The following is a 16,165-nucleotide window of genomic DNA, read 5'->3' on the forward strand; positions in this document are numbered from 1 at the left end:
TTGTACCTCTAAACAATATATCCTTTCATTTTGCATGCCTTTTAACTTAATATAAATGGAATCTTACTGCATGTATTTTTCTGTGACTTGTTTTCCCCCAACTAAGGTGCTGAAATTTATTTATGCTACTCTGCATACTAATTCATTCATATCCACTGCTGTAGACTATTCCATATGAATATACCACAATTTTATCAAAGAGATCAACATCCAGTGTGCATAAATAGAAGTTACAGACACTGTAATTGAAAAAAAAAGGAGTATGTTGAGACTATACAGACATACACACACAAACATACATGTACAGTAAATACTATTTGATGTAAATAGTTGTGTTTGGTAATGTTCTTGTACTTAAAATGGCTCTCATGGGCATAACATTTCAATACGGAACTCCACTACTTGGATTGACTGTTGGGATTAATTTTTATATATAGTGATGATATCAATACATGTGCCTATTAAATGTATACAAGTATTTTGGTTACTCTACATTTCTGTCATTCAAGTATTACTTTTTCAGATAAAACACACACACTCAAATAAAAATTAGTGGAAATCTAAAAGATACTTACCATCCCTTCTTTGTAGCATAATATTTAGCTATTTCTAGAGTACCTAATCTCACCTTATAGGATGCAGTAACAGTATTATTTAGCAAAAAGTGACAGAAAGCAAAAGCAAGAGAGAGAAAAATTATGTAAACAAGAGTAGCAAATGAAAAGTATATGCGATTTGTAGAAACACGTAACTTTCAGAAAGCATAACTTACCTTTAATGTTGAAATCCCAACCTTTCCTGGAGACCTGTTCAGAAATAAAAGCAAGGAGGCAATGAATAGTGGAGGTGAGAAGAGAAATACTTTTATATACTTATTGACGACAAGCCCATGTTTCCAAATACATATATATATTTTGTAATTGAAAAAAATTTTCTGTACATGTAGAAAATGTAGAAAACATAATGACCCATAATCTTTACCACCTAGAGATTTGAGTTTCTTTTGTCTTCCACTATAGTAAGTATCTTTGTAAACAAAATTTTGCACTCTTGCATGATAAATTTCTTTAAAATAAATTTCTCTAGAAGTAGAATTGCAAATCAGAAGCATATAGGTATACCTTGTCTTATTGAGCTTTACTTTATTTTTTTGTGGCAACCCTGAGTCTAAGTATATGAGTATCACTTTTCTAATGGCATTATGTGTGCTGAGTCTAAGTATATGAGTATCATTTTCTAATGGCAAATGCTCACTTTGTGTCACATTTTGGTAATTCTTGCAATATTTCAAACTTTTTCATTATTATTATATCCATTATGGTAGTCTGTTATCAGTGATCTTTGATGTTACTATTGTAATTGTTTTAGGGGGGGGTCACAAACTGAGCCCATATAAAATAGCAAACTTAATCAATAAATGTGTGTGTTCTGACTGCTCCACTGACCAGCTGTTTTCTCATCTCTTTCCCTCTCCTCAGGCCTCTTTATTCCCTGACACACAACAATGAAATCTGGCCAAGTAATAACCAAAGTGGTTCAAGTAAAAAGAAGAGTGAAAACATTGAAATCTGGCCAATTAATAACCAAAGTGGTTCAAGTAAAAGGCATATCTTTTACCAGAAATGATTAGGCTTAATCAGGAAGGTATGTCAAAAGCCAAGATAGGCTGAAAGCTAGGTTTCTTGAGACAAACAGCCAAATTGTGAATGTAAAGGAAAAGTTCTTGAAGGAAACTAAATAGGCTACTTCTATGAACATGTAAGAATAAGAAAGCAAAACAGCCTTATTTCTGACATGTAGAAAGTTTTAGTGGTCTGGATAAAAGATCGAACCAGCCACAACATTCCCTTAAGCCAAAGCCTCATCCAGAGAAAGGCCCTAAGTCTCTACAGTTCTAAGAAGGCTGAGAGAGGTGAAGAAGCTGCAGAAAGAGTCTGAAGCTAGCAGAGGTTGGTTCATGAGGTTTAAGGAAAGAAGCCATCTTCATAACATGAAAAGTACAAGATGAAGTAGCAAGTGCTGATGCAGAAGCTTTAGCAAGTTATCCTTAAGATCTAGCTAAGATTATTAACAAAGGTGGCTACATGAAGCAACAGTTTCAGTTGATGAAACAGCCTTCTATTGGAAGAAGATGCCATCAAGGACTTTCAATAGCTGGAAAGGAAAAGTCAATGCCTGGCTTCAAAGCTTCAAAAGGCAGGCTGACTCTTGTTTGAGACTAATGAAGTTGGTGACTTAGGTTGAAGCCAAGGCTCACTGACCATTCTGAAAATGCTAAGACCCTTAAGAATTATGCTAAATCTACTCTACCTGTGTGCTATAAATGCAAGAACAAAGTCTGGATGACAGCACATACATCTACAACATGGTTGACTGAGTGAGTAGTTTAAGTACACTGTTGAGACCAACTGCTCAGAATAAAAGATTGTTTTCAAAATATGACTGCTCAGTGATAATGCACCTGGTCACCCAAGAGCTCTGATGGAGATGTACAAGATTAATGTTTTTAGGCCTGCTAACAACATCCATTCTGCAGCCCATGCATCAAGAAGTCACTTCAATTTTCAAGTCTTATTATTGAAGAAATTCATTTTGTAAGGCTATAGCTGCCATAATGATTTTCTGATGGCTCTGGGTGAAGTAAATTGAAAACCTTTTAGAAAGGATTCAACATTTTATATGCCATTAAGAACATTCGTGATTCATGACAAGTTGAAATGGCAACATTAATAGTTTGGAAGAAGTTGATTCCAACCCTCATGGATGATTTTGAGGAGTTCAAGACTTCAGTGGAGGGAGTACTGCACATGTGGTGGAACCAGCAAGAGAACTAGAATTAGAAGTAGAGTCTTAAGATGTGACTGAATTGCTTCAATCTTGTGATAAAACTTTAATGCATGAGGAGTTGCTTCTTATGGATGAGCAAAGTAAGTGGTTTCCTGAGATGGAATGTACTGGTGAAGATGCTGTTAAAATTGCTGAAATGACAACAAAGGATTTGGAATATTTAAGATATAATATAAAGTTAGTTGATAAAACAGTGGCAGGGTGTGAGAGGATCAACTCCAATTTTGAAAGAAGTTCTACTGTGGGTAAAATGCCATTAAACAGCATTGTATGCTACTGAGATATTGCTTGTGAAAGGAAGAGTCAACTGATATGGTAAATTTCACTGTTGTCTTATTTTAAGAATTGCCACAGCCACCCCAACCTTCAGCAATTACAACCCTGATCAGTTAGCAGCCATCAGTATGAAAGCAAGACCCTCTCTGCCAGCGAAAATGTTATGACTCATTGAAAGCTCAGGTGATGGTTAGCATTTTTTAGCAATAAAGTATTTTTAAATTAAGGTATGTTTGTTTTTTTAAATAAATAATGCTACTGCAAACTTAACAGACTACAGTATAGTGTAACATAACTTTTACATGCACTGGGAAACCAAAAAAAATCATTTGACTTGCTTTATTGTGATTGCTCACTTTACTGCAGGGCTCTGGAACTGAATCCCCAGTATCTCTGAGGTATGGCTATGCACTCTTTTCAGCATTTTGAGAAACTTTCAAATTGTCCCCCAGAATAGTTGTACCAGTTTACACTCCCACTGCTCTGAGTGCCTATCTCTGCCAAAAGTGAGTGTTTTTTTTTAATTTTCACAAATTTGACATGCAAAAGTTTTATACACATCAGACATTTACATTGCTTTTGAAGAGAGATACCCATTTTTGTTCAGAGCTTATTCTTCAACTTGAGCAAAACTCTAACTCTTAAACATGGACTACTCTTAGATATAATATTAAAGAATAAGTTTTCATCAATTATTTCCACCCTTCCCCACCCCACATTTCTTTTTTTCAAATGCTAACAGTTTGACATATACTTGAAAGCCTAAGGTAGACACACCCTTATAGCCACTTATTATATTTCAAGGTTATGTAGTAAGAAACACCTGTAAATGATTACTATTATTTCATCTCTAAAATTTTTTTGGTAAAATTCAATGATCACAGAGATGATACAACTTTGTGTTGAATTTAACACCTTCAAGATCACCTAATCACACAGCCTTTTTTTTACAGATAAAGAAACTAAGGTGTCAAGAAATTAAGCAACTTTCCCCAAAGACACATATTTAGTGGCAGAACGAAGAGAAGCATGGAGTCCTACTACGGTGCTCTTCATATGTCAAATTGAGTAATCCATATTTGGTGTAGGAATTCTTGACCTCTAATCAAAACTTAGTGCAATAAAAATATTACTCCAGAAAATCAACGCCTTTACCCAGCAAACATCTATGGAATACCTTCTATCTATCAGGGACTGCAGATACGAAAATGATTAAGACACAATTCTAGGTCAGGGGTTTTTTAAAGCTTGTTTGAAAAACAAAAAAGGTAGCTGAATAAAATATTGCCTGCCCATATAATTGCAGTGCCCAGACAATTTAATTTCATGTGAACAAAGGACAATTTCCAGAAATGAAAATTTTTATATTCCCAAGTATTTGGATTCCCTAGCAAACCTATAGTGCTCTGCTATGTAACAAAATCCTGTTTATCCAGGTGATTAGTATGAAGGCTTTCCTGATTTTTAAAAATGAAAAAAGATACCATACAAAGGATATCTAAAACAATACAAGTGCAATCAAAACAACAACAACAAAAAACCCAAAATCTTCAAGGGGCTCAAATTTCCATGTAGCACATATTCTGAATATTGGGGAAAAAAAATCATCTGCTGTAAGAGGCAGGAAGACGTAAGATTTAAGTAAAATTAAGCCTCATATGAGTTAGAGAAGGGAACAAAAAGAAAATCCACCTACCCCGTGACCCTCAGTTTGAGAAATCTGACTAGGTTTTTCACCTGTCAAAAACACAGAATTAGGGGGTCATGTTTAGATCTTGTATGTAACTGGTTTCATGAAGAGCACTTTCTGGCTGTTGATTCACCAGATCTGTTATAGACCAACTGTTGACACACATGGAAATATTCCAGATTGTTTCTGGTGGGCCCATACATATAGCTGTGTACAAACTATAAAGAATAATTTATTACTTCCTTTTGAGAGCCAAGGAGAAGTAATGAAAAGAGCCTGGGCTTCTGAGCAGAGGAACTTTGCTTGAATATTCTTTCTACCATTTATCCTATGTGTGACCTTAATCAAATCATTTAATTTCTCCAAGCCTCAATCTCCTCTTCCTCTTTATAGGGAGGTAAAACCATTTACTCCATAGGGCTACCATAAGGATTAAGTGAAAGCACATGGGGCACACAGAACAAGTGTTAGTTTCTTCAGCAGCTTTGAATTGCTCCATAGAAACTCACAAATGATGAGAATTACCAAGTTTCTCCAAGGCACTTGGCCGTCTTTCAGTAGTGGGGAGACTGAGAATAATTTCTGGAGCACAGAAAAGACGCCATACAGCCGTCAGCCTCCAGCCCATTTAGCAACAGGGAGGGAACATGAAAAAAGCCAGATTATATTGAGTTAGTGACCAAAATCGGATCGTGCTTGCACTTCTGTGATATCATTAAACAAAAAACTAGGAACAAAAGATACTCATGTTTGAAAGATTTTAAATGTTACAAAGTTGTTAAGGTCCTGTTAGGCAGCAAAACATTTCAGACTACCATAGCTTCTTCCAGTCTAATTAAGCCTAAAACTGTCTTTAACAGGTAGTAAGAACAGAATTCTTTTGTGGCACATTTTTTTGATCCATTTATAGAACATTTATAGGGCATCTAATAAAAAGTGAAAACATATTTATAATTTGCTAATTTGGCTAAAATGATTTGTATCATGTGCGAAGAAAAGGACAATTCATTTCACCTAAGAACAGTAAGTCATTATTTAGTATTCCCACAGGAAGCATTCCTAATAGAGGCCCGCCTTCTAATAATACTAATAAAACAGTGGTAATCATTTACTAAGCATATGCCAAAAACTGCTACGGCTTGACTTGCTTTAGCTTTAGTCCTTCTAACTTTCCTATGAGGTAGTCAGATTACCTTCCCTATTTTACACAACAAAAAACTGAGGCTTGGATCAGACTGGGTCATTTAAATTGCACAGCTCACAAATTGTAGGGCTAGAATTTGACCCCATGCAGTCTGACTCTAAGGGCCTATTGTCTCAAATACTTTGATATATAGCCTCCATGTGGGTAAGGTCTTAAAAGATGGCGGCTATGAAAATATTCTAATTGGTTTTATGAATGAACAAACAAGTAAAGGCAATGAGCACTGCTTCTTGGGTTGGACTCAAATGATTAAGTCAAAGGCTCTGAATCCTGATCTGCCTTTAATAATGGCAGTACAAGTAACACCTAATTGATTGGGCACTGCCAGGGAATAAAATAATGAAATGTTCCACATATAAAATTGCCCAAGAGATGAAACTTCTCTGAGTGTCAGTCTTCTGAAAGTATTTGCATTATTTCTTAATTTCAAATTTCAAGAACAGCTTGTAAATAAGTACATTATGGACTATAAGCCTTGCAGTTTCAGTAATCTTTCCCTTGAAATTACCTTCTTAAATAATGGATATACAATTCCTTTCTAATTTGGAGTAATTATCATGCTAAAATAATACCCTGTATTTTAATATATTATAATTTTAATGTAATCCAGAGACTGTAGGGTGCAAGGATTTATCTGTCTTCACAGTACAGGACCCTAGGCTATTATGCTTGGAATGTCTGTGTTTTACAGTTTTGTGCCTCCTTCTTTGATTTAAATGGTCACTTCTTACAGCTGGCCATATGCCTGTCTTTAAAAGCTTTCACCCCCTCCCCTTCTAATTTTTACTTTGAATCTCCATTGAGCCAGGAAACCAGGTTTTAAAAAATGGAATTGTATGGTAAAGGAGGAATCCAGAGATTCTGAGTGAGGGTCTTCCCATGAAAATTTTTGTACATAACTTTATTGAGGACCTTGTGGCACTTTTTTTGATTGTTCAGAGGCTCTTTCAATGTGCTTATTTCCAGCTGTACCAGAGAATCGTCATTACCAAAGCAGTGCCAGATATGTGAGGTGTCACTAATCTTCAGTATCCCTAGACAACCACTCAATTTTCTCTGTAACAGTCTCTAACTTCAAAGTAGAGATAACATCATACTATTTCAGAGTGATTGTGTGCCTAAAGAAAACAACTATTCATGTTCGAGTTTGGGGACAGGAGGAATAGGGGACTAGAGGTCAAAATTAAGTCCTGTTCTTGGCCTTTCCAACCAACCAGCTACAAGATCTTTAAACAAGATTTTTTAGAGTTCCTGTAATTTTAGGAAATTCTATTTTAAGACCCTTCTTTACTCTAGAAATGAAGATGTAATCTATACCATGATTAATGATCTAAATTTTATACCCTCTGATTTCCCTTAAAATTGAGACATATTATAGGAAACATGGACATAATCCAACACATACATGCCCACATGCATGCGGAAATGTCCGTGATATTTTGATCCATCTGGTTAACTAGAAAAAATATTTCTTCAAATTTTTCTGCTGATACCAAATAGAGCAAATTACATTCCTCCTTTTTATAGGTAAAGGTCAGAAAAGGTCCAAATGCCTACATAAAATGACTTTTATTAAACCCCACACAAAAGAGAAATCTTTAAGAAAATTCTGAAGCAGCAGGTAGACATATTTAAGTATTGGTGGTATACACCACTTTAAATAAAACCTAACAAACTTAAATGAGAATTTCACAAGTTCATTTTTCATTTCAAGAGTGTTTATCATAGAGTATCTTTAAATAAAATATTTTTGACGTATTTAAATATCTGATTAACAAAACTTAATTTAAATAATGTGCTTCTTACAAAGTTGAACAAAAACTAGCTTTAAAGGGCTAAAGTTCCTTGATTACCTAATAGCATTAAAAAAACCTTCCAACATATTAATACTAATTACAAACACAGAAAATCCTTGATTTCACAGCACAGTTTCTGAAATTGAAAAACAAGCAATTTCTGAAACAGCTTCAAAATAAAGTCTGCTATAAACAAGTAGTCTAAGAAAAAAAAAACCCTACATGGTTACAGATGAAATACTAAAATTACTTTTAGTGTGGCTTCCACTTAGGTTTTGAATATGAACACAATTTCCAAATTAGTATTTCAGCAACTTTCAATACAGACAGTATTTTAATTCATTAATTCATAATCCTGTTTTCTACAAGAAAGTTATTTTCATGCACTGGATATGGTGAGTTTATACTAACAAAGATCACGTTTGAATATAAAATAATGTGGGACAGATATTTTCTTCAGTTCCTATCCATTCAGCATTTTAATTATAGGAGTTTTCCTTTTCCATCTAAGGTATATGTGTTCAGTACCATTGCATTGTAATATTTACACATATTATTTTAAAATTTTACATGGCTTTAAAACGTTGCTCTGATGATTTTGTGGTATGGTACAGAATTACTTGTTTCATAACTCTGACCTGATCCAGTGATAACCTTCAGATATCTGAGGCAAAATTTCATTAGAATATAAGATCATTAATCCCAAAGGTAGGTGACCACCAGTCACTGGGATTTGGATCTAATGACAATAACTGCAACTGACCTAACAGTTGCCCATCAAGTTTCCATAGGAAGCAAAATGTCAAGCCCTTTATAAACTCTGACATAATAATAGTGCATTCAATACAATTTTAGTGAAAGGTATAAATACACAAGCAACACACTTTATTAACTCTGTTAGCTTGACTTCGGAACTTGCTAAACCTCTCTAATTTAGTAATGTTGAGAACAGCATTCATTTACTTTGTAGAAACCAAATCAACCCAACAAGAAACATATAGCAGTAAGCTACATTTAAAAGATTTGGACACAAAGTAACAACGGTGGATTTTCTGTCACAGATGTTAGAACTGAGCATACTACCAAATGATCTCAGTGAAGATGTCTATATTCCTAGTCTTGTATCTTTACCCTAGAGAATTAGTGTGACCTTGACTTTGCATAATGCTGAACACAGAGTTTTGATAGGGACTTTACATTGTTACATTGCTTTGACTGTAAATATCTTGCCTTGCTTTTTCTGGAGGCCCTCACCCTACTCTGTCTAAGCCCATGGTCTCTGTCTCAAAATTACCTAGAATGCTTACCTATATAAAATATTCTTTAGACCAAGTTTATTATTTATCATAAAAGATTACTCAATCTTATTTATATCTTAAATACTAATAACATAATTTTTCTAATTACTTGGCTACTAGCAATGCATTTTACCATTAATTTGATATCTAACAGAGGTTTAATTAGGAGGAAAATGTTTCTAAGTACCACATGCATTCATTGTGACTGCTGGAAAACATCTTTGAAGGGGAGGAAAGAAAAAAATAAACATTGTGTTTCCAATTAGGGGCTTGTAGTCAAAAATATGAATCAGAGTTATAACCGTCCCCCCCCCCCCAGAACCTGTGGCCTAACTAAACAACTGACAACAATCTACAAAACAATTATAGAAAGAAAAATCTGGGATCAAGACTTTTTGATGAGGCACATAAGACCAAATCAGCAGTAGCTCACTTCTTGAGGGGTTTCCTCTTAGTAACAAAGAATACCCTTTGAAATGTAGTGAGTAGTGTCTGGGATTCCAGCTCTTTCAGTAACAAGGTCATTTTCTGACATAGCTAGCTACCTCACCATAATCAATACCAGTAAAAGCTTAAGAAGAGGATAAAAATACTGTTTTTTTAAAATGGTAGATTATATATACCTAAATAGTAGGAGAGCTAGCCTCCCTGTTCAGAATTCAAATTTAAAATATAACATCACAAATGTTTATAGTTCACAAAAGGAATATAGGAAGGAACCTAATGCTTTACATCTCCATTCAAAATCACCAGCTAATTACCACAAATATGTGAAGTTCCTCTTTTTCTGGCTGTCCTTTATCCACCTTTATGGCTTTTTTTATTTGCAAAATTGGACTACTACTCCTACCCATCTCACAAAAATTGTCCTTCTATCTCACAGAACTGCAGGATAATCAGAAAAGATAATGTGAATGAAAGTACTTTGAAGATAATGCCCAACATGAGTTGACAATATGGTATTACCATTCTTTACAAGTAACAACATGTAGGACTATACTTCCTAATTGTGAACACACGTTCGTCCCTAGAAAAAAAACGTTGGTAACAAGGAGTTCATATAACTGCAGGATAACTGAAACACCTCCGAAGTCTGCACTATTTTTAAAAATTAAAGTATCAGTAATTTACAATCTTATGATGGTTTCACATAAACAATACAGTGGTTTCAACATTCACCCATATTATCAAGTCCTCACCCCTTTGTGTGGGCACTGTCTATAAGCATAGTGAGATGTTAGAGTCATTGTCTTTTCCATGCTGCACTGTCTTCCCATATTGTGATTGACAATTATAGTATCCCTTAATCCCCTTCTGCCTTCCCACTCAACCTCCCCAACCCCTCCCCTTCGGTAACCAATAGTCCTTTTCTTGTGTCTGTGAGTCTACTGCTATTTTGTTCCTTCTGTTTTGCTTTGTTTTTATACTCAACAAATGAATGAAATCATTTGGTATTTTGTCTTTCTCCACAAAGGTTTCACTATTAACATTTAATATTTACTGAGTACACAAGGTCCCCAAGTTACAAAGGCCCCATAAATCCACACCACTATCCTTGCCTTCTCAGTCCCCTTCATTTCACTCTTATGGGAACTGGGGTGTGTGTGTGTGTGTGCATGTGTCTGTTCGGGGATTTGAGAGAACCAGGAAGTTTAAAAGTAGAAGAAATGATGAAGAGAAGTGTAACACCATAGAGCATGTCTATTCACCATCCCTATCGCCACGTAAACACACCAACTGTGGACATCTGTCTATGCTGGGAAATATGGAAAGAGTTAATAGGGATAGTAAATAAAGTTCCCTTAAATGAAAAAAGACTGATGTCAATCATTAGCCTTAATCTCTAAAGCCAACCCAATAAAGATAAAATACCAGTTGCAAAATATTAACAAACTTACTCACTTTCACTCAGAAAGGTACTAGTTTTATCAACCTGTGATGCTTAATCAATCCCACTTACCAATGCTTCCACTATTTCCAATTTAACTGGTCTTTCCCTTACTCCTCCCCAAATACCCAGCCATTACATTTCATCACTATTGCTTCTCAGTTGTAAGGGACAATAAGTTATGCTAGCAAATCTCTGTACAAATGACATTTGGGTAAAAAGAGGAGAAAGCTGGGGGTGAGTGGAATGGAACTAGGGCTGGTTCAAACCACGTGCCATTTCAGTCTGACATGGGTAAACTTATTTTGAAATAGAAATTTTTTAAAAACACACAAATTGAGAGGAGCCAAGATGGCGGCATGAGTAGGGCAGTGGAAATGTCCTCCCCAAATCATATATATTTTTGAAAATACAACAAATACAACTATTCCTAAAAGAGAGACCAGTGGATACAGTACGACAGCCAGGCTATATCTACATCTGTGAGAACTCAGCATCTCACGAAGGGGGTAAGATACAAGCTGCGGCCCGGCAGGAACTGAGCACTCCTCCCACCTCAGCTCCCTGGCAGGAGGAGAGGAGTTGGAGTTGGGAGGGAGTGGAAGCGCAGGAGTGCTAAACAACCAGCTCTAGTAATCTGCACCGGGAGCGCAGACACACTGTGCACGGTGTGCTGGATATTAGAGAAACAGAAAAGCAAAATCTGCAAGCGGGACACCGCAACCAGCTCCCCTCGAACAAAAGAAGAGCGAGTGCTTTGTGAAAGTCTTAAAGGGACAGGGACCTCACAGCTGGATGGAATTGTCCCAGCACACACAGCCCAGCAGCTGGGAATCCTGGGGAATTCCAGGCGCCCTAATCCCATGGGCGGCAGCGCAGCTCTGAAGCCCCTCATGGTGATAAGCAGCCTGCCAGTCGTTCCCCCGGCCAGTGCAGACCCCGACACAGCGGCCCAATAGCTTGAGAGCGGGTGTGCACGCTGGTGGCAGCAGAGCAGCCCAGGAGCAGGCGTGCATGCCCCATACCAACACAACAACCTGGGAGCAGCCGCATGTTATCGCGGTGGCAGTCAAGGGGCGAGGGAGCGGCCGAACCCTCAGCAGCCACCAAGAATCTCCTCCTGGTGTGCAGCCGCCCGGGCCAGACCCAAAGGCCGCTGCCAGCACGCAGCTGCCCAGCACAGGAAGAGGGGCGCAGCTCTCGCAGGAGAGCACACCTGGCTTGCCTGCCACTCCCTGCAGGGCTCTGGGCTACCCTGTCGGTGAACCCCCGATGGCAGCATAGGGGATTAACCCGGAGGCTGCTCCAGGAGTGTGGGTAACTGACACAGGCAGCGGAGAAGGGCAAGGCAACCAGCAAACAGAAAAGGACTTTGTTCAACCAGCTGACACATGTGCTACCTGCCTACAACTACCTCTATCTCCATAAAAAGGCAGAAGAATTTGGTCCAGTAAAGAATTACCCAGACAACCCCCAAGAGAGGGCCTGGGGAGACAGATATAACCAATCTTTCTGAAAAAGAATTCAAAATAAATGTCATAACCATCCTGATGGACCTGCAGAGAAATATGCAAGAGGTAAAGGAGCAAGTAGGGATGGAGTATACAGAAATAAAACAATCTCTGGAAGGACTTAAGAGCAGACTGGATGAGGTGCAAGAGGCCGTAAATGGAATAGAAATCAGAGAACAGGAATACAGAGAAGCTGAGGCAGAGAGAGATAAAAGGATCTCCAGGAATGAATGAATATTAAGAGAAATGTGTGACCAATCCAAACGGAACAACATTCACATTATAGGAGTACAAGAAGAAGAGAGAGAAAAAGGGATAGAAAGTTTCTTTGAAGAAATAATTGCTGAAAACTTCCCCAAGCTGGGGAAGGAAATAGTCTCTCAGACCATGGAAGCCCATAGAACTCCCAACACAAGGGACCCAAGGAGGACAACACCAAGACATATAATAATTAAAATGGCAAAGATCAAAGACAAGGACAGAGTATTAAAGGCAGCCAGAGACAGAAAAAAGGTCACCTACAAAGGAAAACCCATCAGGCTATCATCAGACTTCTGAACAGAGACTTTATAGGCCAGGAGAGAATGGCATGATATATATAATGTAAAGAAACAGAAGGGCCTTGTCAATAATAGCTCAATAAGAGAGTTAAGTTAGATGGCTAGATAGTAAAAAACTGCCCTTGGACCTTTCATAAGCACAAATCTAAAGCTTGCAATGGCAATAAGTACATATATTTCAATAATCACCATAAATGTAAATGGACTGAATGCACCAATCAAAAGACACAGAATAACAGAATGGATAAAAAAGCAAGACACATCTATATGCAGCTTACAAGAGACTCACCTCAAACCCAAAGACATACACAGACTACAAGTCAAGTGATGGAAAAAGATATTTCACGCAAACAACAGGGAGAAAAAAGCAGGTGTTGCAGTACTTGTATCAGACAAAATAACTTCAAAACAAAGAAAGTAACGAGATAAACAAGGACATTACATAATGATAAAGGGGTCAGTCCAACAAGAGGATATAACCACAATAAATATATATGCACCCAATACAGGAGCACCAACATATATGAAACAAATACTAACAGAATTAAAGGAGGAAATAGAATGCAATGCATTCATTCTAGGAGACTTCAACACACCACTCACTCCAAACAACAGATCCACCAGACATAAAATAAGTAAAGACACAGAGGCACTGAACAACACACTAGAACAGATGGACTTAACAGACATCTACAGAACTCTACACCCAAAAGCAGCAGGATACACATTCTTCTCAAGTGCAGATGGAACATTTTCCAGAATAGACCACTTACTAGGCCACAAAAAGAGCCTCAGTAAATTCAAAAAGAATGAACTCCTACCAACCAACTTTTCAGACCACAAAGGTATAAAACTAGAAATAAATTGTACAAAGAAAACAAAAAGGCTCACAAACACAAGGAGGCTTAAAAACATGCTTCTAAATAATCAATGGATCAATGACCAAATGAAAACAGGGATCAATCAATATATGGAGCCAAATGACGAAAGCATAAAACCCCAACTTCTGTGGGATGCAGCAAAAGCAGTCTTAAGAGGAAAGTACATAGCAATCCAGAACTATTTAAAGAAGGAAGAACAATCCCAAATAAATAGTCTGAACTCATAATTATTGAAACTGGAAAAAGAAGAACAAATGAGGCCCAAAGTCAGCAGAAGGAGGGACACAATAAAGATCAGACAAGAAATAAATAAAACTGAGAATAATAAAACAACAGAAAAAAATCAATGAAACCAAGAGCTGGTTCTTTGAAAAAACAAACAAAATACATAAGCCCCTAGCCAGACTTATTAAGAGAAAAAGAGAATCTACACAAATCAACAGAATCAGAAACAAGAAAGGAAAAGTCATGACGGACCCCATAGAAATACAAAAAATTATTAGAGAATACTACAAAAATCTATATGCGAACAAGCTGGGAAACCTAGAACAAATGGACAACTTCCTAGAAAAATACAACCTTCCAAGACAGACCAAGGATGAAAAACAAAATCTAAACAGATCAATTACCAGCAAAGAAATTGAATTGGTAATCAAAAAACTACCCAAGAACAAAACCCCTGGTCCAGATGGATTCACCACTGAATTTTATTGGACATATAGAGAAGACATAATACCCATTGTCCTTAAAGTTTTCCAAAAAATGGAAGAGGGAATACTTCCAAACTCATTCTATGAAGCCAGCATCACTCTAATACCCAAACCAGGCAAAGACCCCACCAAAAAAGAAAATTACACACCAATATCCCTGATGAACATACATTTAAAAATGCTCAACAAAATATTTGCAATCCGAATTCAAAAATACATCAAGAAGATCATACACCATGATCAAGTGGGATTCACCTCAGGGATGCAAGGATGGTACAATATTCAAAAATCCATCAACATCATCCATCACACATCAACAAAAAGAAGGACAGAAACCACATGATCATTTCCATAGACACTGAAAAAGCATTTGACAAAATTCAACATCCATTCATGAGAAAAACTCTCAACAAAATGGGTATACAGGGCATAATAAAGGCTATATATGACAAACCCACAGCCAACATCATACTTAACAGCGAGAAGCTGAAAGCTTTTCCTCTAAAACCGGGAACAAGACAGGGATGCCCACTCTCCCCACTGTTATTTAACATAGTACTGGAGGTCCTTGCCATGGTGATCAGGCCAAACAAAGAAATACAAGGCATCCAGATTGGTAAAGAAGAAGTCAAACTGTCACTATTTGCAGATGATACGATATTGTACATAAAAACCATAGTCTCCATTTCAAAACTACTAGAACTAATATCTGAATTCAGCAAAGTTGCAGGGTACAAAACTAATACACAGAAATCTGTTGCTTTCCTATACACTAACGATGAACTAACAGAAAGAGAAATCAGGAAAACAATTCCATTCACAAGTGCATCAAAAGAATAAAGTACCTAGGAATAAACCTAACCAAGGAAGTGAAAAACCTATACCCAGAAAACTACAAGACACTCTTAAGAGAAATTAAAAAATTAAAGAGGACACTAACAAGTGGAAACGCTTCCCATGCTCTTGGCTAGGAAGAATTAATATTGTCAAAATGGCCTTCTGCCCAAAGCAATCTACAGATTCAATGCAATCCCTATCAAAATACCAACAGCATTCTTCAATGAACTGGAACAAATAGTTCAAAAATTCATATGGCATGACCTAAGATCCTTAATAGCCAAAGCAATCCTGAGAAGGAAGAATAAAGTGGGGGAGATCTCGCTCCCCAACTTCAAGATCTACTACAAAGCCACAGTAATCAAGACAATTTGGTATTGGCACAAGAACAGAGCCACAGACCAGTGGAACAGAACAGAGAGTCCAGATATTAATCCAAACACATACGGTCAATTAATATACGATAAAGGAGCCATGGACATACAATGGGGAAATGACACCCTCTTCAACAGCTGGTGTTGGCAAAACTGGACAGCTACATGTAAGAGAATGAAACTGGATCACTGTCTAACCCCATACGCAAAAGTAAATTCGAAATGGATCAAAGACCTGAATGTAAGTCATGAAACCATAAAACTGTTAGAAAAAAACATAGGCAAAAATCTCT

General features: G+C 37.0%; 1 protein-coding gene across 1 annotated transcript in view; it reads right to left on the reverse strand.

Annotated features, from left to right (window-relative positions):
* WDR44 (WD repeat domain 44) overlaps positions 1–16,165 on the reverse strand; it is a 114,772-nt gene that overhangs the window by 88,750 nt on the left and 9,857 nt on the right. Inside the window, exon 2 of the mRNA XM_036929949.2 lies at positions 773–806. Within this exon, the coding sequence (XP_036785844.2) occupies positions 773–806 (34 nt within the window). The remainder of the gene's footprint in view (positions 1–772; positions 807–16,165) is intronic.

Source organism: Manis pentadactyla, chromosome X (assembly GCF_030020395.1).
Source record: "Manis pentadactyla isolate mManPen7 chromosome X, mManPen7.hap1, whole genome shotgun sequence".
Lineage (NCBI taxonomy): Eukaryota > Metazoa > Chordata > Mammalia > Pholidota > Manidae > Manis > Manis pentadactyla.